Source organism: Pollachius pollachius, assembly GCF_949987615.1.
Source record: "Pollachius pollachius genome assembly, chromosome: 1".
Classification (NCBI taxonomy): Eukaryota; Metazoa; Chordata; class Actinopteri; order Gadiformes; family Gadidae; genus Pollachius; species Pollachius pollachius.
Genome location: NC_136934.1, coordinates 49681623 through 49703445, shown reverse-complemented (window position 1 = coordinate 49703445; position 21823 = coordinate 49681623). Strand labels below are relative to the sequence as shown.

At 42.4% G+C, this 21823-nt stretch overlaps 2 protein-coding genes across 2 annotated transcripts in view; one reads left to right on the top strand and one right to left on the bottom strand.

Moving 5' to 3' along the window:
• Positions 1-1151, bottom strand: part of ulk4 (unc-51 like kinase 4) — an 87491-nt gene extending 86340 nt beyond the window's left edge. Inside the window, exons 1-3 of the mRNA XM_079758611.1 lie at positions 1085-1151; positions 480-617; positions 43-142 (exon numbers count right to left, since the gene is read on the bottom strand). Coding sequence (XP_079614737.1) covers positions 43-142; positions 480-617 — 238 coding nt within the window. The 5' untranslated portion in view covers positions 1085-1151. The remainder of the gene's footprint in view (positions 1-42; positions 143-479; positions 618-1084) is intronic.
• Positions 1152-7538: 6387 nt separating this feature from the next.
• The window catches only part of LOC307081813 (trafficking kinesin-binding protein 1-like), a 34357-nt gene continuing 20072 nt past the window's right edge, over positions 7539-21823 (top strand). Inside the window, 2 exon segments of the mRNA XM_079745153.1 lie at positions 7539-7659; positions 13710-13904. The gene's annotated coding sequence lies outside the window, so the exon portion shown is untranslated.

Here is a 21823-nt window from a genome sequence, read left to right as displayed (position 1 = left end):
GCAGTGCAGCCTGGAACCAGGACTAAAGTCATAGCCACTGACCTGTACAGAGCTCCATGACCAACCACAGATGATTACTGGTTTCATACCACTCGCAGAAGGACACAATGTTCTGATGGTCCAGATCATTGCAGAGGCGTACCTGATTATCGACAAAGATAATAGTTGATTATCTATTTTATACATGTAATTATGGAGATGTTCCTTTTTGTTTCAAAGATTTACAGTCTATCTCTAATTAATGTCAATGTGTATGTTCTTATAGCTTTGGTCTAAACTCTACATTATAAATAAATGGTTATGTTAGAAATGGTTATTTCAGCAGTTACATGATGGTTAAGGCTTTTTATTGTCAAGAAATCAATCAATACAAATACATAAACCACTTCAAAATCCTTACAATTGCAAAAACATTGAAAGTATATTTGTCAAACATGTGTGTTGTGTTGCACGGTGTAGAATATAAAACACAGACTTACATGGTTGGTGATTTCTGGCCTCTTGTTCTTATCGGCACAGATAATGGCTACATAACCAAGACTGCCCTTTCTTCGGCCTTTATACACCACAGACCTGCTACCTGTCCCTAGCTCATCATAAAGGATGAAGTTCTCCATCTGGTATGATATGAGGATGACATTAACTAGCTGCACAGTATACACATCTTGGAAAATTAACAGGAAACCACAATTTGTCCCGAGTCACATTTACAAAATATAAAGAATAACGTTTGGGCTAAACATTTATGTTTCAGAATAGTAAACGTTGACCATAACGTTACACAGCAGTCTTCGGAAAAAATAAAAAAAAATGTAAGCACGGAAAATTGGAATGAATAAAATAATAATATAGCTTAAATTGTTGTTCAATTGAAGGGTTGTTAGATACTGACAGGAATTTAAAATATGATTCAATCATATTGATAAAATATACACCACTAATATAGAGCACACTGTAACGTTAGGCATCGAGACCGAGTTTACTGATCCGTTCACTAATACACACAATGTAAACAGCTGCATCCCCCGAGAAAAGACACGGTAGGGTCGGAAGTAAAATAGTATTGGACCATTGCTAAACTTACAATAAATGTATTTACAGTTCTGGTCTTTCCTCTGTTGTCATTGCATATACCTCAACTTCTTTGGCTTGACCAACGCGCTGTTTGTTTTACAGGAAGTTGCTTCGGACCACTTCACTACGCCTGCCGGGGGTGCAGGGAAGTTTCATGGATATATTAAGTACCGTATATAGACAATATTGCTCTCTATGTATTCATTTTGATTATTTACTTCGGTCAGAGATAAACATTATTCACGTGAAATGAAAACGTATTGTGTGTTTTTGTAGTTTGCAATTTACCCGTAATCAACTAACCCTAGTGTCGTCACCTTGGTGCTGTCCCTTCGTTGCTAAGCGACAGGACGAGATGCAAAAGGATTGCCATAGAAGTACGACAGATAGATAGATACATTAAATTATATAGATGTATGCTAACATTATTTTTAACTATTTCATAAAGGACTTAATAACTTTTACAACCCTAACTTCAATAGCATTGCCACCGACGAAGGTCTGCAATACTTTTCTAGAAGACCCCAAGGAAGTTATTAACATTACACCAATTGATCGGAAGCAAGTGAGCTTTGACAATGGCTTTGCCTTCCTGTTGGGCTTTAATACAAATAACATGCGGTGGTGCTTGGACACAAGCATAGCCAGCCAGCGACGTTGTCACCAGAACACAAGCGACCTCTGTGGACCTGCGGAGAACCAGGAACCCAGCTGCACAGTACCACCTGATTCTGCTGCTACTGCTGCACCCCACCATCGAATGCTGCTGCTGCTGACACAAGACCCTCACATCATAAACCTGCCCTTCATTGCGTCTCTAACTCTGTGTCCTCTTCTCTCTGTGTCCAATAAAGTCATACATTTAGACCTGTGGCACACATTTCTGATTGATAGGGGAATATTTTTTAGGAGAAATCTGGAACATATACATAGAGATTGTGACATGCATAACCTGTACCTGTTTCTCGAGTTTTTAAATAGGGACAACCCAGTGATATACAACTTTGGACTTGTAGGTCTATCTATTTGTTATGAGTTACATTCTGCGTCACCGCCTCTAGCGACCCGTATCCGCCACTACAACTAGTTCAACAAAACGGTGCTCCGGCGTAATAACATTATTCTGAAAGCTAGTAGTCCTAGTTATTATTATCGGACTATAATCCTTGCTTTGCAACTTTTCGCCTGAAACTATTATTGCCGAGGTGGGGGAGAAATACCACAGTTCAAAATGTTATTTAACAACTCACAATTGTGTCATTTTATCAGAATAGGTCGTAATCGACACGCGTTTGTTTTTTATCAATGATGTTGGAAAAGGTTTCTACGCCCTTAATGCCGTCACTGAGGTCCAACTTCACTTTAGAAACGAAAGTTACTAGTTTTTAAGAACATCATATCCGGTTTCGGTTTTGGCCATCAAACAAAAGCCTAAAGAAAGCGCTGTCATCAAAACGTGTGTTGGTGTTTTTTTTTTGTGTGTGTGTGCGTGTGTGTGTGTGTGTGTGTGTGTGTGTGCGTGTGCGTGTGTGTGTGTGCGTGCTTATGTGTGATCCCCTCCCCCCAGAGAATAAATGCAAATGCTAAAAGAAACACCTCCACTCATGAATTCACTCCAATCTGCACTCATAACTGTGCTTGAAATAATCATCTTGCAAGATTACGTCAGGTAAAATGTCACCGTTTACTTTTTGTTGCGCGTTAAAGAGTAGTTTGATTTGCGTTCTTTAATATCTGTGGAGCACGCCCGCTGATTTCTTTTCTTTTGAAAATCCCCCAAACGGAAGTCTGTAGAATGTAGTTTTTAACTTCCCTTGACCCGCATCCACTTTGTTTCACGGCTTCCAGCCAGCCTACAAATGAGGCAACGGATTTTCCGAAGTGCATCTGATAGAAACGCGTGTCTTTCTATACTTCATAATTGTGTCTTGATGTACACGTGAGTTTCCTCTTTTTCTTTGTTCGTTTTCACTAATAATTAATAGCTCATAAGTACTCTCTTGAATACTTTTAACTACTTGTGGATCACATTAACTACGCCTGTGCGGAACGTGTCGGACGCTGCATCTATCCTGGACTTCGCCCTACATTTATTTCCAAAGGACTATTTTGCACACATAGACTCCTGACTGTTGTGACTGCTGTATTGGTAAGATGCCCTTTACAGATATATCCATCCCATGTAAATTATGCTATAGGTATTAGTTTGTCAGTTGCGTGTACTGTAGGGGGACACAGCAGGTGGAAATGACACCGGCTTGCTAGAAAAAAGCACTAACGTTACCTTTAGTGTATGACACTTTAGTTATTAGTAATAACGTTATACTTTTGATTTTCCTCTTTATTTTAACATTTCGGTCTCATGCGAAGTTTTGAAATGTATCCTGTGTGTCCAAACTTCCCTTTCCCTTGAGTAGATCAACGTTACTCCTCTCAAAAACCTGTTCAAGTATTATTTCATTATGAACTTTTTTTTTCTATACAGTAGCCTATGGTTGCATTTTATGTGTTGTTGTTTTTGTGTCTATTAGATTAAAGTTAACTGGTTATTGAAAAGCTGCACTCACTGATGGAAACCTTGCTCATGACTAATTCTTTGTAATGAAAAATGAGACACACACACACACACACACACACACACACACACACACACACACACACACACACACACACACACACACACACACATACACACACACACAGGCTAGGTTCCCATTGAATCTCTCTGTCCTTGTCTGGCCATTACAACGTGGATGAAATGAGTTGCACGTTCAGTGTTGCAATAATGCATTGCCTTAGCTATCTGACTGGAGCTCTAAGGCAATCATTAATTACAAGCTGCTGAGTAGTGTGGTTACTATACTTAAGTCGTCACCCCCTTCCATCCCTGCGGACGTCCACAATTGGTCCACAATATTGTGCTCTGTGTTGTTTATCCAGTATCGCAGTGTTTCTACAAACTTGCTCTTAGATGTACTCTCACCTGTTCAGAGTTCACCTCGACTCTGCATAGAAACAATGCACAGCCACCATTGAATGTTGTACGTCCTGGCACTTGTACATTGCACTTATTCAAGGTACTTAATTGTGTAGCATCTACAGTAGCTGCTATCATTGCTTTACACGGGGAATGGGTTAGCCTAGCGATTGTAATACTTGCACTTGGTTCTATGAACATCTTTACTGTACCGACAGCGATATATTGTTTCACTTCTTATGACAAATGTACTTATTGTAACAAATGCAGTTATTGTAAGTCGCTTTGGATAAAAGCGTCTGCTAAATTCCCTAAATGTAAATGTAAATGTACTCTGTATTGGGGTATCGACTCATAGCTTTTGGATAGAGTACCCCCTGAGGCATGGTAGACGATTCAGAAGTGCATATGTCAACCTATTCTTTGGTGCCAGCAGACTAATCCACTCTAGGATTCATTGTGTGGGGAAAAAATGACTTGACTCTAACTTAATCTGTCAAATTGGCAAACTCTCATGTTTAAATGTCTTTAAGCAATCTAACGATTCATTGTCATCTGTTTTTTAAGGCCTTTAGAGGGGAGGACTCTTAATCTAAATTATCTCACGATTACGTTACTATTACTATGTTATAGCAGAACTTCTGGGCAGAGTGCCTGCATCTAACCTGGGTCGGAAACCAACAATTGCAAACTAATTAGGATTAGATAAACAACATTTTTCAAAATAGATATGAATCTAAAGAAAGGGAAACACCCAGTTCACCCAGATTTGAGCTTGTCTGCCATTAGACTAAATATATGAATGTTAAGTCTGACTTGTGAGATGAATGAAGCATTAACTTGTCAATATGGAATCCATAGTTCAAAGGGCACTCCATCCCTTGAGATCCCACAAAGGCTTTTAACCCATCTCGGCTGCGTCCTGTCCTTGACCTCTCCTATCCAGTTACCACTCTCTATCCCATCATCGTCACATCCTCTTCAGCCTATCTTTTACTCTGAAATTGTATTGATGTTTTTCATTCAAAAATGCTAGAGTATGTAAATAAGCCGTCAATTAGTCAATGTATTTTGAAACGGTAATTAGATTACTAAAAATATATGTAATCTGTCCTTTGACAAATCAAAATGAGGAGTCCACTCCTGAATCCTAAAATAAAGTATTTAGGATACCTAATTCTGATAGACGATTTGAGTTAGTAGTGCCCTCTTCAACGTTCTTACCTAGCCTACTTAGGCCATGTTTCTGCTGAGTGCCCTTTATTGATCATATATTGATCGCATACGTGCTTGAAATGAACTGGATATTGGGAGACTCATTAGATCAACTGTAGATTGATAAATTTGGTCTGACCTTCCTCTACTTGGTACTTAATATAAGAGCATGATAATGGGAAGGTACAGGCAGCGATTTAACAAGCATATAGCCAATGAGACAATGGGTGTACATGATTCTTAGCGGAAACTTTCACATCATGGGCAGTAACAACAAAGGAACCAAATTGAGGGGAAGTAACCATTGTGGAGATTTTAGGATTGGCCATGGCGAGAGAGACCCAGTTAATTTGTTATACACTACGGGTGAAGTTGTCATGTCTGCATAGGAATGTATAGGAACCTACACAACAAGGAAGTCAGTATGATTACTATTTCCACGAACCTAGGGTAAGGAAAGGCACAACACACTGATTAAACTAAACCAATTATTTGTGGTCAAAGTTCAGATTCCTGAAAGTGATAGACTATTCGAGATGATGTTAACCTCATAAAACCTGCCAAAGTTAGATTTTGGGCTAGATTGTTCTTGGTGTGGAGGAAATGCTGGTAATAAGTGCCTTTGTGTTTTGTTCATAATTGTTTCTGTTATTCCCAGTAACAATAACAACTGTTTCAGACATACTTTACAGTGTGATATGCTAACTCCTATGGTCGCGAGAGACTGTCTTAGATAACATTCTTGGTTTTGTCTCTGTATACAATATGACAACATGTTGTGGTCATACAGACACTCAGTCACTCTGAAATAACTCACTCAACGTACCAACAAATATTCCATTAGCCTCTCTCTCAGAAAACACACACACACACACACACACACACACACACACACACACACACACACACACACACACACACACACACACACACACACACACATAGAATGCCAGGAAGCCCTTCCTTGACATTGAATGCACTTATCTTTTGATAAACACAATGGATCGTTGGATCAGTGTTTTTCAACTTGCATGAGGGTACTGTAGGTGGTACCTGGGATTTTATTCTGCCTTGTGGTTTACGTCCTAAATGTTCCACTGTTATGTTTTTGATTTCTGTTTTGTGTTGCTTTGTGTTTGCTAAATAAACACACTGGGACCATAAACAGCATTTTCCACTCATTTGGTCTTCTAGCAATTATTGTGTATATAGGGGGACTATCACTCTTTGCTCGGTCACTGCATGTGTATTTATCTATTTTTACCGTATGAGGTGGTCCAATAAAGGACTCGATGACAATATAGTGGTCCACCTCAGGTCGAAGATTCAAAACCACTGAGTTAGATAATAGCAAACTCTATAATGACCAACGTTACAGGAAGCATATTCATAAACTTATTTTTCAAAACATCCTTGTTAACTTATCAAAACACATTTGCTCACCTACCCCATCCTGTACTTAGAGAGCATTGTAATCATTGTGTTTGTTGGCGATGGTGATGGTGTTGTAAATTGTGTAGTAAACCCTAGTCTACGTGGCACTGGTGTATAATGTCTCAAGAATGATTTAGTGCCGGCTGCTATAATGCAATGGTTAAAGGTAAAGGTTTTACTGTTTCATCAAAACATAAGCTTTAGGGGGCTGGCAGTACTTTTGGCCCACGACCAACAAAATATTTGATGCCTCATAAGCATTACATCTCTTTACAATGTCACAAAATCATTATTTTTTCTAGGGGTGCTGTTCATGGTTACAGTATTCCCCTTTTCAGCCTTCAAATATACAATTGAAGTGTATTATGGCCATGATCCCGCGAGTGACCCACTGTGTCCCCCTACGACCCCCAGTTTGTAGTTTGTCGACCACGGCTTGTCATGTGAATCAAACCATACAGTAGGACATGACACGTGTTAGTGTTTAACAAGTGACTGATCATTCACGAGACTCCTCTCTTCTTTTCCTCTTTCCAGATGCATGCCGAGTGACTGCTGGAACAGCTTCTTGTTCCAAGAAGGATATCACGGGAAACACTCCTTCAACTCCCTGTTGCAGCCCTCGTTTGCGGCGCAGTCGACCTACTGAATCCCGGCTGCGATCAAAACTGTCGGGTCCGACCTGACTCCCAACGTCATCCACTCGCTGACCCTCTGGCTTCCATAAATGGCTAGTCCTGCTGTCGATCAGTGACCAATCGGTGCCAAGCTGGACCTGCCGGCTCCGCCTCCACCCACCTGGTCCGGCTCATCGCCCCCGCCCCCTGAGCGGTTCTGCAAACACAGGCTCTGGCTCTCTAGCCCAGGGCTCAGCTCGGCCAGCTGCGAAGAGCAGTATGTCGCTGAGGCCACGCCCCCGGAGTGCACAGCCCAGTACAGAGACGCTGAAACGATTACAGGTAAGGCCCAAGCACTGTCCCTTGGTTCACCGACCCCCGCTTATGTATTACGGGTCAGATATTCGGGCAAGGTTGTCAGTGAATCAATTCATTATTTTAGATTGCGTTAAGTTGATTGGTGCGTTGAACAACACTAAAATGAGGGGGGTGTTTTTCTTAATGTTATTGCATGGAATGGGCCAAGACATATTCCTTTCCCAGACCCAGCATATGACTGTTGTGTGGACAGTGGACACACACCCCGACACCACACACACATTTGTGTGTTTGTGTGTGTGTGGGTGTGTGTTGTGAGAAACGGACCTTTCCCTGTGACCCCATTTATATTTACTTCCTCTCCCCAGAGTTCTTGTTAGAACTCTGGGGAACATCCCACATCAGCCACACAGATACAAATGTAAATTTTGTTTTCAATATACTTTGGATACATGTCTTCCTAGGGTTCTCTTTTTTCTCCTCTTTTCTCAAATTTAATTCCCTCTATCTCAAGATTTGGCTGGAGATGGCCTTATATTATTGTTTTGTTTATTGTTATTTTTATTATAAGGGTGCCTTTAAACTCTCAATTGTGGTTTAGTATATTATAATTCATAAATTTACAACACTTTTAGATATTCAGCGTATATTCTGGGCATTCCTTTAATGAAGGCTTCTTTGACAAGACATGGATAGCGTAACATAAGTGACTGACATGTTATTAAGTAATTAGTGCCATCTGCTGGTATCTATTTGTTCCTACAACAGTAAAGTTTAATTTATACTGTGGCGATCAATTCCTTTACCGCTCGCTACAACACTATATTCGTCAGACTCTCTCATCTTTGTCTTTGCGAGTGCATCTGTGTTTGTGGGTTCTGAAAAATCGAATGGATCAATTCTGAGATTAATGATGATAGGATTTTGGGGGAAAATTTGCTGCGGTTCTACCTTTCAGTGGTAAAATAAAGAATTGGGTCAGTAGTACGGTTGGGAAAGAAGAGTTCTAATAAATGCAACACACTGTGTGTGTGTGTGTGTGTGTGTGTGTGTGTGTGTGTGTGTGTGTGTGTGTGTGTGTGTGTTCGTGTGTGTGTGCGTGTGCTTGGGGAAGACTTTCTTTGTTTTTTGCAGAGAATTTCATGCAATTGTTTTGACATTATTTTGTGGGTCACAACCTTACATTTGTCCTAGATCAGTAGAGTACAGGCCTTCAGTGTTGTTGGCGGAAATTCAGATAGAGCCAGAGTTTGGATTACCTCATCAGCCTTTCTGTCTTTTACTCATCCCCTCATGTCTCATGCAACTTGCATTATACATTACCATAACCCGCCAAACAGGGAACCCTAGCCCTCAGCCTAACCTGACTGAAAGGCCCTATGTTACCCTGTAGTGGACTTACGGCACAATAAATGCATAAGTGTGCTGCATTGCCGCCGCATAATCTTGTATCCCTGCTGAACTCAGGATGAGCATAGGTAATATTGACAAAAGGAGTGAATCTCACTCCATGGCCACTTAATTGGGTGCGCCTGCCTGCTTTGTTGTGGCTTCAACTCAGTACATAAAGCATGCAGACCTGCTGAAGACATCGTTCAACCAAACTAAGTGTCTTCAACAGTGGAATGATTCCTTGTCAAGATGGTTTCAGCATCTTAGAAAATACTGACGTCTCTTAGGATTTCCGCACAGCAAAGTCTCGGGACTTTCCAAAGAATTGCATGAATACGGGGCTACCTGGGTTATTTAATGCATTTTTTTCAAAAGCGTCTGCTAAATGATTAAACAACACAAATTGTGTAGTTTAAATGCTGCGAAATGCTGATGTCAGGGATGGCATATTGGTGTTTACAGCATAGATCAACTCAGCCATCCAGGCTGATGGCCATTGTGTTGAATCAAGGCTTCTCAATACCAAGTCACAGTCTTTAGAATGCCAAAGAGCAGCAGAGTATGATTGAAGTCTCTCTGTGTGCATACATTTATGGCCATGGTCTTTCCGTTTCCCAATGTCTACTGGAAAATTCCATCGCCTCGATATGGCATTTGTTGCACCAGTGTACCTTGAATGCCTTCAAAGCCACTGTATATCAACACCTGTTGCTCTTGCAGTCGCCAACAGGCATTTCTACATGTAGAACTGGATCTAAAATTGAACCTTGCATAACCTGAGGTATGAATATCCAAGATGCCACACCTGATATTGTTCAATGTGCTGATTGAGGGTTTCCTTTTGTGGCAGTTTCCTTTAAAACACATATGACACTTTACAATGTCGAAACAGTTGGTTTTCATTGTGTTGCGTGGCACAAGTTATCTTAAATCACATGTTTTTGGGAGAACACAACAGGAAGTTTAAGTGACTGGATCGGATGCTCTTTTTCAAGTACTTCCAGTTCTTGAAAGGCGGCTTATGAAACAGTTAACTGTGCCTTCGGGCCAGCCGTTACTTGTGTTTAGACAACCGTAGAGAACAGGGAGATGGCTGGAAGAAGAGGGAGGGAGAGACAGAGGGGGAGAGAGGGAGTGAGAACAGTAAAGTTTGTGTAGCTGTCTTGGGAGAGTTCCAGCTGTGTGTATGTGTATATGTGTGTGTGTCTGTGTGGATGTAAGAAAGGGAGAGAGAAAGAGAGGGGTGGGGGGTGGCCAAACTGGGCGGCCCATGTGAGTATCGTCATCGGCATGTCAGGCATGGCCAACTAGTTTGGCCTGGGTCTCTTCTGCTACTCTTTCTCTCGCTGTGTCAGTGTCTCAGCCGCTCTAAGGCTCCAGCTGCCTTGTATGTTAACCGAGACATTTAGCTATATGCCTCTTTCTACATTTTCCTGCCATGTTATGAGTAACTTGGCTTCTTCTCTGGAGCAAATGAAAATGTAACTGGAAGACTGGCAAGGCTGTTGCTTTGTCTGGGCAGAAGCCACAATGAGTGAGTATGGAACTTAGCATGGAGGTTTGTTAGCTTGGCGCTAGTATACACATGGGATTATAAATGCCCTGCATGTGCCTCTTTTTGTGTCTCTCTGTCTCAGCTGCAACCTTTTAACAAACTATCTTGGGTGGTTGATGAGGTCATTCTGTAGTTCAAATAAGCTCTTGGAAAGGTTGAAAACAGTTCTCCAGAGACTACAGTGTCACGGTTGGCAAACGTTAAATTAGTCTCATGATCTATTGCTGAAGTTGATCAATGGTACTCTAAGTCTACTTGTATGATTATTATTAGTTATATTGGGTCTTAATGGTTCTGAAGGAGGTTCTAATAAGAGGGCATATATTTAGGTATAAACCCAGGTCATGACCTCTGCTCTGCCTATGTATTCCTTTTTGACTCAATCTAGCACGTAAACGAAAACATGTTTTTGAGAGAATGTGGTCTTTGAGCCCACGTTGATGGTCACGATAAACCGTATGCATAGCAAAATACCTCGAAGGCACTCAGACTTGGCCTAGTGGACCACCGGTCTAGCTAGGTGTTGTACCAAAAGTTTGTTCCGGTCTATAATTACACTTGATCTTGAACTTGTCCTGCTCATAACGTTTACTGCTTTAAAAGCTGATCAGCGCCGTGCATCTGTCTTTATCCCTCTCAGTTATTTAATTGGTGCTTAACTTTAACTTTCATGAGACGGTCTGAGTTTGTAGTTGTTTTCTGTTTGGGAAAAGATTGAGGTAATCTGAGGATTGTTTGGTTAAGTCCAAAACAGCTGACATTGTACATGTGTTCTCTTTGTTTATCCTTGTTCAGATTGTCTTGATCTTCTAGTTTTGTTAAAATCCAGATACACATACACACAGTGCAAAGTAACCTACACAGGTTTAAGTAATTTCCCATTTTGCTAGAATGTTTTTATCTGCTGCTGGAAACATATTTTCTTACTTGCCTTCCCTTGTCATGTAGATACAATAGAAGGAAGTGAAGGAAGCATGTATTGCCTTGGGAACTTTAATTTCTTGAGTGACTGCACCCTTATGTATCAGCAACAACACAGTTACTATTAGCAACTAATGTTTCTATTAAGATCTAGAGTAGAACAGTGTTTCTCCATGCCTTAAACCATCTGATTGGAAGAATCAATAATTATTTACCGTATTTGCGATCCAACCTCATAGACGAAATGTGCTCCAACCTGGATTAAAGTGTAATCAAAATACTCTTAGGGGATGCACCACATATTACCCGCCCGCGTCCTTGCTCTCATTTTGTCTAAGAAGCCTTCACCTTAGAATAAGGGTAAGCTCCGTTAGACTTTTAACATTTGGGTGTGCCAATGGGCTTGTGCTGTTCTCGGTCAGTAGAAACTAAACTCACAATTATGTAAACATACATGCACATAACAATCGTAGTGCTATGCAAAATCTGGACGGGTTCACCCAGTTTCCCCCACTGCCTTTTCCAAACACAGGCTAATAACCAAAATCTGCACTCGGCTACCTAATCACCCTGTTGTTACAGTGGCGTTTAAAAGACGCTGTTGAAAAGTAATCTTCTTGAGTATTTGCTGCCGTAGACATTATATTCTTCTCCTCGAATACTTAGTAGTCTCTGTGTGTGTGTGTGTGTGTGTGTGTGTGTGTGTGTGTGTGTGTGTGTGTGTGTGTGTGTGTGTACATTCGCATGTCTTTGTGTGTGCATGCATTTCCCTATCTCAGCACAGTCAGTCATTGGGTCTGGATTTAGATCAGTATGAGAGACAGCATTGTTAGAGACAGATAGACGGAACAGATGGACCAACAGAGGGAAAGGGGCAGGGAGAGAGAGACAGGGGCAGAGAGAGACACATACAAGTATAATCTCGCTTTGTGTGTCTACTAATGCCGCCCAACTAAGGAAGTGGCATGTGTAGCCTAGCGAGCTAGCTAACAACTTTAAAAACAATGCTTTTTTTGAAAGAACTGCTTTTAAACCAAGCTTGAGTTTGTGTTTAATGAGAGGGTTTGCGAAGAAAGAACATTTTGGTCTCGCGAGCTGGCATGCAGTGCGGCAACAAGTGGTGAACATCTACTGGCAGACGGTGTTATGAACTAGATAAGGGACTTTTATTCAGCGAGTAAAGGCTATATGGGAGCAGGGAGCATCACTTTTGAAGGTACTGCACAGATGAGTGGCACAGAGAGGTTCTCATGGCTGAAGAGTTTGGTAAGAGGATGACTTCATTTTCCACCGCAGTCTTTGAGTCACGGCACTCCTAGTTTTATCCCAACTCCACAGTTTTAGTGGAACCCTTTTAAGGAGTTCCCAGGAGAAACAGCGGTCTAGGTCGGAAACGTGGTTTCCATAGAAACCTTTTTTTATTTGTTGTAGCTTGTAGCTGGTTTTGTTTCGTATGGTGAGGATTGTACTAACCTTGTGCTTTACACAGAGGGTCTGGTATGATTTATATTACAAAAAATTTGGAGGAATACATATTATACTATATATATAGTTTAGTTATGACTACAGGCATGATTATATTGTACATAATACAATGGTGTTAATTATAAGCTTTAAAAGGAAAATGCATGTGTAGTTCTCCCATGCTCCACCTGGGGGTGTCTTGTACCATAGTCTGGCCTAAAGCAACACGCCTTCTGGCTCTCCAATAGGAGACGATTCAGGTCTTCCCAGTAAAATGTGTTTGATGGACGTGTTGTACAATGTGGGATGACTATGATGAAGCTGATGAGTTGAGCCAAAAGTTGATGGAGCATTTTGTTCAAGCTTTCAAAGGGAAAGAGAATGATCACGGACAATATCAACAGAACAATTAATTATAGAGCAACTTCAATTACTTCTTCAGTCAGAACCGCAAAATAAAAACGGAAACTGTTTTACGCCTAATTGGTATTTTAATAATAATAATAATAATAATTGATTTTTTTCAGTTTTTTATAGCGCTTTTCTAAATACTCAAAGACGCTTTACCAATAAGAAAGGAATACATACAGACAGTACAGACAACAACACCACAACAATAGGCAACACATTAAGAGAGCGGGAGAGAGTGGAAGATGGCGGAGGATGATTTGTCAAATCTAATGCAAGCAGTTAAAGACTATTACACTGACCCAGCCGATTTTTCTTCTTTTCTTTTTTTCAGATGTGTGTAACAATACTGACTTGCCCGAGCTCGAGATCATCAGCCTATTGGAGGAGCAGCTGCCAGTCTACCGGCTGAGGGCGGACACCATCTTCGGCTATGAACAAGATGATTGGCTGCACACACCGCTCACCACCCCTGACACCGCCCTCCCACTCACTACCGAACAGATAGAGGAAACCCTCAAGTACTTCTGTAAGTGACTTTACGTTTTAAACGTCTGTGCTCCGTACAAAGTCATACTGCTGGGTTTAAACCGACGCTACATACTGATTCTGCCCTCGGAAGACCTGCAAATCCAAACCGGCTCTAGTTGCTTGATTGATTTTAATTAGTGAATGAGAACTATATCACGGACTGGCCACTCACATAGCGGAGCGGTCAGGGATTTAAAAGGGCACTGGGTTCAATCTCTAATGCCCTTTGCATCCAAGTGTCTGCTAAATGACTAAAGAGTTTGGTAAATGACCAAACAATGAACATTATTGTTTCTGTCGTACAAGCATGGACTTTAACTAGGTGAAATAGTTGAGAATTAAAGGTGAGGGGGCTACAATTACAAGAATGAAACTCACCTTGAGACGGTGCAGGTGTAGGGTAGCGGAGAAGGGGAGAGAGAGTCTGCGTCACGTGGCGGCCGCCCGCAGTTGCCACAGCAAACACTGCTGTGAGTGAGAGAGAGACCTTCTGGGTCCCTCTCTGTCTATCTCTGTCTCACTCGCTCTCACTCACATCCCACCCTGTATCACATTCTTTATCACATTAACTTGTGTTCTGTGCCAGTTGGCAAGATTAAGCTTCTGTGTGGTGTATTGGTTTATGTAGGTGAGCGAGTGTCTGTCTGTTTGTGTTTTCAATTCAAATGCATGTCTGCTTTTGTCCTATCGACCTCGTGAGCTGCCGCTCACTTGACCTTACATGAGGTGATGGTATATAAACATGCTGTAAAACAGATGCACACACATAAGATTGTGAAAAAACTGTTTGTCCGAGTAATTATTAAGCTCTGAGTGCATTCCAAGATCTGCTTGCACAGTGTAAGGAAAAAAGGCGAAAAAGCAGTTTCTGCTATAACTAAGTCTAAATATAGCTTTTAGTTGGGGGAAGTATGTTGACCTCAACAACCCTATTGTCAACATCACACATGCCTTCAGTAAATGCAAAGGTCACGACACAAAACTAGACAATGTGTACTGTACAGTGAGTTGTTCAGACAACAATCACAATGAATCTCTTGGCTTCCTTTTGGGCCATGTTTCACGCAGACATTTTTTTCCGCTCTGTGTAATTTTTACTCTTGGTACAATTCACATTTTGAGAAGTGTTACTGTTATGATTTTGTTGATTTGATAAATGACACTTAATTTACACTGAGAGCTGGCCTACGATATTAAACTTAGGTCGAGAATCACTCAGTATCTTGCGTTGATGCTTTGTTCTGATGAGGTCCTATTTGAGAGCTATGGTGGTGTGACATGCAAGAAAGGTTAGATGTGATATCTGAACTTTCCTGACGTATAAGTCTCAACATTTGTGTAAACTACCATATTTATTTTAACCCATACACATGTGTCCCACTAAACACAAAATCCCTTGGGTCCACCAGGGCAGTGTGAATAGTGCCTAATGGACACGTGTTGATTTATGTTGAGGTAGAGTGGTCGGGCATTTCGAGGTCAGGTGACAACGTGAGCCTCACTGTAAAGCGAACTACCGGAAAAACCCATGTGACTGGCCTCTGATATTAGATACAACGAAAGCTACGTGTGAACCGTGAAGTGAACAAGCACCATGACTCTGTAAATATCTCCACATTTGGCGGTGTCCCCTAAGGTTTCTTGAAAGAGACAAGGGTATCATATAGGCTGCGCACATGCATGAACACACATGCGCTCACACACTGTACGTATGACACACACGTACAGTATATAAATCATTCACAACTTACACAAGCCCAGCATCACGGGCATCATGGAACAGATGGAAGGGAGAGGGAGACGAGAGGAGAGTCAAGCAAACCAATCAGAGAGCAGCATTTCATTTGTGTTGTGATGATGTCACGGCCACATGGCAGGGCGTGTCAGCATAGGAACAGAAGAGTATAGTATATACACTAGTATTAAAACTCAAAATGTATATATATATATTTTATATATATATATAGTTTTTTTTTTGTGTATTGTAATAATGTTATATACTGATACCGCTTACCGCTCCCTAAATCTATTGTTGAATGTGATGTTGAAATTGTGGTTAATGCAGTCATGGAGTTGCGCAAGCTGTTTCCAAACCCAGGCTTTACTGCTTCTGTTGTAAGTGGCGGAAAACTTAAATGGGCAGTGTATCCTTAGTTAGTATTAGCCATTATCGCTTCATAGCTTATAAAACAACATATGTATAACATATAGGCCTGTCGGGCATCTTTAAAGTATGCACAACCCAGGGCTTGGCTGCAGCTAGAATATTAGCTTTTGCTGGCTAGTGGTAGCCATAGTTCTCCTTTAATGGACTATTCAGCACATTTGAGCTTTTCAAGCCAATAACATACAGAACTATAAATAACACATTTTCTTATGAACTGCAGACATTTTCCAACAATATAGGATTCATGCATGCATGCGTTTGATCATGTGCCTGTTAGGGAAGTGCACGTGCGTGCAATCCTGTGTTGCATCACTTCTGCCAACGCAACCTTTTGTGTGCTGGCAACGGCTTTCAGCCATGCCGGAGTCGGAGCCTATCGCCATAGCAACCATGCACAAGGACGAGGTAGGGGAGTTAAAAGGGGGAGGGGTTTGTGAAGCAAACACGCGAAAGCAAGGCAGAGCCAGACTGTCACCAGTCAGACCCACAGCCAACTCCTATTGGCTGTGGGTGCCTTCTAAACCCGCCCACCCCTCTTCGTCATGAACAGCATCATTTCTACTGCAAAACCCGTGACTGCTGAACCCCCCCACCCCTCCTCTCTCTCTCTCTCTGACTCTCTACAGTTATTGAGTCACTGTTAGGGATGCGGTGATCCATGTGCGAGGCAATGTGCAGGGTGTTATGAAAGAGCCCACAGCCCCTGATAGCTCAACCGATGTACCGACTGCAACCTCAGAGGAGAGGATTCACTGCTGGGGAAAAAGAAAAGCTGGACCACAATATGAAGCGCAGACGGATCTAAGGACTGATGAGTTGGACTAACACATTCTCCTGAAGAGCAGAGAAAACACCGGAATGGTTAATGTTACAGCGGCTGATGTTGTCTGAGGCCAGCTTGCGTCAGAAGAGGGGAAGGGAAGTGGACAGGTGAACCGACTGTGAGGTTATCGAGGATATCTGCGCCCAGTGACAGCCCATAATGACCTCAATTACCGCGCCGAGTGTGGACGTAGCAGCATCCGTATGTTACCGGGATTAATATGCCGCGTTCACTGGCGTCCAAAGGGTGCCTCGCCAAATAAGGGCATACGCTATGATGGCACCGTTGCACAGTGATGCATGTTGGACAGACCCCGCGTCTACCAGCTGGTAGCTGCAAAGCATGTTGGGATTGGTGAGGTTCCCACCAAGGATCAGCTGGCTAATTGGCGCCACCAGAAGGACGGAGCCCCAGAGAGGTCGGGTGGAAGGGGAGGGGGGTGTTCCGACTGCAATAGGCAGGGATACTGCTGAGTGCCATGGTGGAGCTGGAACCAGCATAGCGCCCATCCAAACCAGTGACCATGAACAGACGGGGCCAGGCGCATGGCCAGCGGTTCGCCAAGGCAGATTACTACGAGTGTGACTGGTACTATGAGGAGTCCACTGATGGTAAGGGCAAAGAAAATGGTTCTTCTTCAGGAGGTGAAACTCCAACAAGGTGTTTGCCTGGTGGAAACGAACTGCAAGGTGTTCAGAGTCTAACTGAAATGATGTGACTCTGCAGGGGTGTATGAAGGTGTTGATTATCATGGAGCTCTGTAGGATTGATACATGCATGTATATGCTGGTGATTACGACCTAATGAGGTCTTTGATGTGACATATACTGACATTGGCATTCCTGTTGTCAAAATGTTTACAAGACCTGAGCTTATTGTTCTTGTGACATTGCTATTTTCAAACTTCAGTTGTACCCTTAATTTACCAGAGCAAGATATACCAAACTTTGCTTCAACACTGGTGTATGAATGTGTGTGATAGATCTATGAAATCAAATGAATACAGCATGCATATGAAACATTGCACATTGTTAACACACAACAGATTAGACTTGCGTATTGTGTGTATGATGCTGGATCTTCCAAAACATGGTCGTCACCACACTTAATTACAGCACAGTTATACACCTTGCTCTAGTGTTTCCCAGCAAGCATAATTGGTTCTGATCAAACCTTTCTAGAAACGGGGCATCCAACACTTTTTTTTGTTAGTTTTTTGTTTTTTGGTTATAGTGTTTTTTCTGCACATCAGGGACCTTTGTAGTTGTATAGATAAGGCTTCATGACCTGTAGTATGTCAAATCATAGTGGGCGCTTTATAAGGTTTGTGGTTTATTCATCACGGCATTGCCCCAGGAGCTGGAGGGAAATGGAACGGATGCTGCTTAAAAGCTTTGAGGGGTCCCTGAGTAAGACACCTATCCCAAACTGCTCCAGATGACCTGGCTTTCACCCTGTGTGTTTGACACCACTTGTTATAGTCCTGGAGTTCACTCAACATCCTATTGCTAAGTAGTTGTTTACTTGGTGTTCATTATAGTCAGTCATAACTTTTTATTAATGACTAACAAAGAGTATGTTTTGAGCTGTTAGGTCAATTAATGTCATGTCAACATCACCCCAGGCTGGACATCTTCTTAACTCTATTGGTGCTTTCCATCTTCCTTGTTCCCATCTCTCTCAGTGAGCCGGATAGAGGTTTTAGGCACTGCAACTTTCCCTAATTTGCTCAACATATGTCCTTCATTTCTGTCATCTTTTCAAATTTATATCATCAGGTGTGTATTGTATTATATTTTAGTCATCATCAAATAAATCAGGCCATTTATTAAATTGATTCGTCCAGATGGTCAGACGGATTGATGGAAATAAGTTTCGGAAATTCTTATTAAAGTTATCAATAATATATAATATAATGGTCTCCATTATGTATTGGAAGTGTTCAACAGATGAACGATCGATGTCTCGGTTACCAGCATGTTGCTCTGACTTTACCAATGGTGACGTTACACAATCTTCACTGCGCTACGGAGGAGAGATCTGGAAGATGAGAGGTGCATTCCTGACCACAGGAAGGAGTTTCATTGGTTGGCTTCGTGTTGACATAATCCAACATCTGTGCCGGCCGGGGGCTGCGTTGCCTCTGGGAATCATGTGGATGCCCTAGTGGAGGACAGAGAGGGGAGTAGCAGGCAGCTGCTGGCTGGTGTTATTTTGGGATGGAACGAGATGCGGGAGGGGCGGGGGTGCGTTGGAACTAGGTTGTCATATATTTAGCCCATTGATTTGCATGCTCCTCTAACCCTGCTCTTGTCCACAGCGTGTCCACTATTTGTGTGTATGTTTTAACTTGTCTACTAAGGAATGTTTAACGATGGTACTATGAATGATATTGTTTGCTGTTATTATGGTATTCTTTTCAAGGAGAGGGGGAGGGGCTTTCCAGTGTCCACATGGCCGCTATCAGGAAGCTTAGCTTTCAGCTTAAAAGTAATCCAGAGAAGCCAAAGTAAAGCCACTGACAGGCACTATGGCGATGATTTAATGGGTCTTTAATTAGTCCCTTCACTGGGCAGCGTAGGAAGTCAAAGGGACTGATGTGTTAAGCAATGGCTGAGGGGTTGGGTCATTGTGTCTTGCTTTCTTTGAAGTGTAACCACAACAACATGGCAGGAAAGTCCCTAGTTGGCATCAGTTTTTTTCCGACCACTTACATGATTTGTGTATCGGCTATTGTTGAGGTGTATTATTAGCCCTGCCTGATCCCATGTGACTGGGTCCTACATAAACAGTAAAGATGTACAGCATACCATATTGCCTTTGCAAACGGGCATTTCTGTTTCAATCAAACCCTTTTGGTGACTTACTAACGTTATTAAGAGTAACTTCAAGCTAGCCTACTTCTGTACTACCTAAAGACATTACAGTATCTCTCTGCCATAAGGAGTTTTGGACTTTTACCTTTAGCTAGCAACACATGCTCACTGGTCAAACGTTACCATTATGCTTCATATGCACAACTTTGAGCTAAAACGCACATGGCTTCATTGAATCTGTGGTTCTATTGACACAGTAATCTGATGTTGAACGATAAAGAGAACCACGAATAGGAAATACAATCGCTGTAGCGAGACGCAGCACACATCGCTCACCCAACGACAAGAGACTAAGAACCATACACCACAATACTCCATTGTCACGGGCTATGCTTCACCTTTGTTCCCCTCCATGCAGTGCGTGCTCCTTCCTTCTCTTTGAACACAACAGGCGTATCACCTGTCCCACCGTCCTCACCGGGCAGTGTTGACGCTGGCCCGAGCCCCGCCCTGAAGGGAGCAGGTGCGCACTGTGCACGCTGCCTATCGGGTTTTGACTCATGCTTGTTTTCCGCTCACCTCGTTGCCATAGAGGATTCATCGGACTGTGCCCTTGCCAATACAAATGGGAGGAAAGTGTCTTAGACCCCGCCCCCTAGGCACAGGTGTGTGTTTAGGTTGGCTCTGCTAACAACTGTTAAAGTCCCTCCCTGGGCTGTACCATGTGGACTTCGTTCAGAGGGGGGGTGTGAGGGGAATGGACATGGAGTTTTACACACTTTAAGTTGGATCAATCGATATTTCATTCAAGGGTGTGAATCGGTATTGAATCTGTGAATCTCTGCTTCAGATGTGGCCTTATTTAAAACTAGTCATTAAGTACTTCCCACAAGACTGGAGCCTCATTAACAGTCTCCCCCTGTTACCCACATTAGAGTTCATTAGACTGATGTGTGGCCAATCAGCAAAGAGAGTGGGAGGAGCAAAGTGACTGTAGTCTGACATGACCACCACAACATAAGACGAGATACACGATACAAACATACACTGAATGAATCGCAACTTGGCAGAGCTGCTTGACCATTTGGACATACACTTAAAAGGAGACACAGGGTGAGGCACAGTATTTGTAAAGGTTGTAGATCGACCTACAAGCCACCTCTTGATGGCTCAAACAATACTTGAAACAGACATACACCCTTGTCAACGCACAAACAGCCACAATGACCGGGACTGGAGTCCTTACGCTGCGCCGGCATGCAGTATGGATTAGCTGTTAGCAGCATTGCCAATTAGTTTGCATGACGATGCCCACTTCTCCTGGCACTGAAGACCACCTGGAGTGCTCTTATCAGGGGGATGAGGTGGAAGAAGAGGAGGCAGACGAAGGAGAAGAAGAAGGAGGAGATGAGGAGTATGTTTGTCTGCCCCAAAATGGAAAGACAGAAGAGGAGGAGCAGGAAGAGGAACAAGTTTTGTGCGAAGGTAGCCTGCATGTTAAAAAACTAACTTGAGAAATTGCTTCTTATATTCCAGGGATAAGTTGTCTTGCCCTGTTCATTCTGGTCGCACTGCTGCTCTTAAAATATGATTCTGTGTACAGCACTGTACTGTTATCATCGCTTCTTATTTTGCTGCCGTATGCAGGTCGGTGCTGGCCAGAACATGTAGTTCAAGTGTACACGCCTGGAAGATACGGTACACTTACCTGCTTTGTTCACGTGTTCAAACATGGGCTAGGCCTTGTCTCACCAGCAATGAGGCCAATTGCGTTGCATATGTAAAGTGTAAGGAGGATGTGTTAAAAGAGTACAGTATTACAGTTACTGAGAGTCCATTGAATTGACATAGGACCATCAGTGGCACTGTTTGCAAGGAGAAGTACCCTCTCGGTATTATGCGACCCTATATGTCTGAGCACGGTCCTTGAACTTGTTCCTTGTCGGTGTTGCTTAGGAGCCAACAGAGACACTGAGCAGCCTGTAACTCTAAACCTCAGGTTTTATTGGGCATCTTTCAGCTAATGAAAAGCAGGTGGAAAATAAGTTACTTTTCCACGATAAGCGGTCTCAGAGGGGCTTGTTGGAAGTGTACATGTCCATCGCCGTATT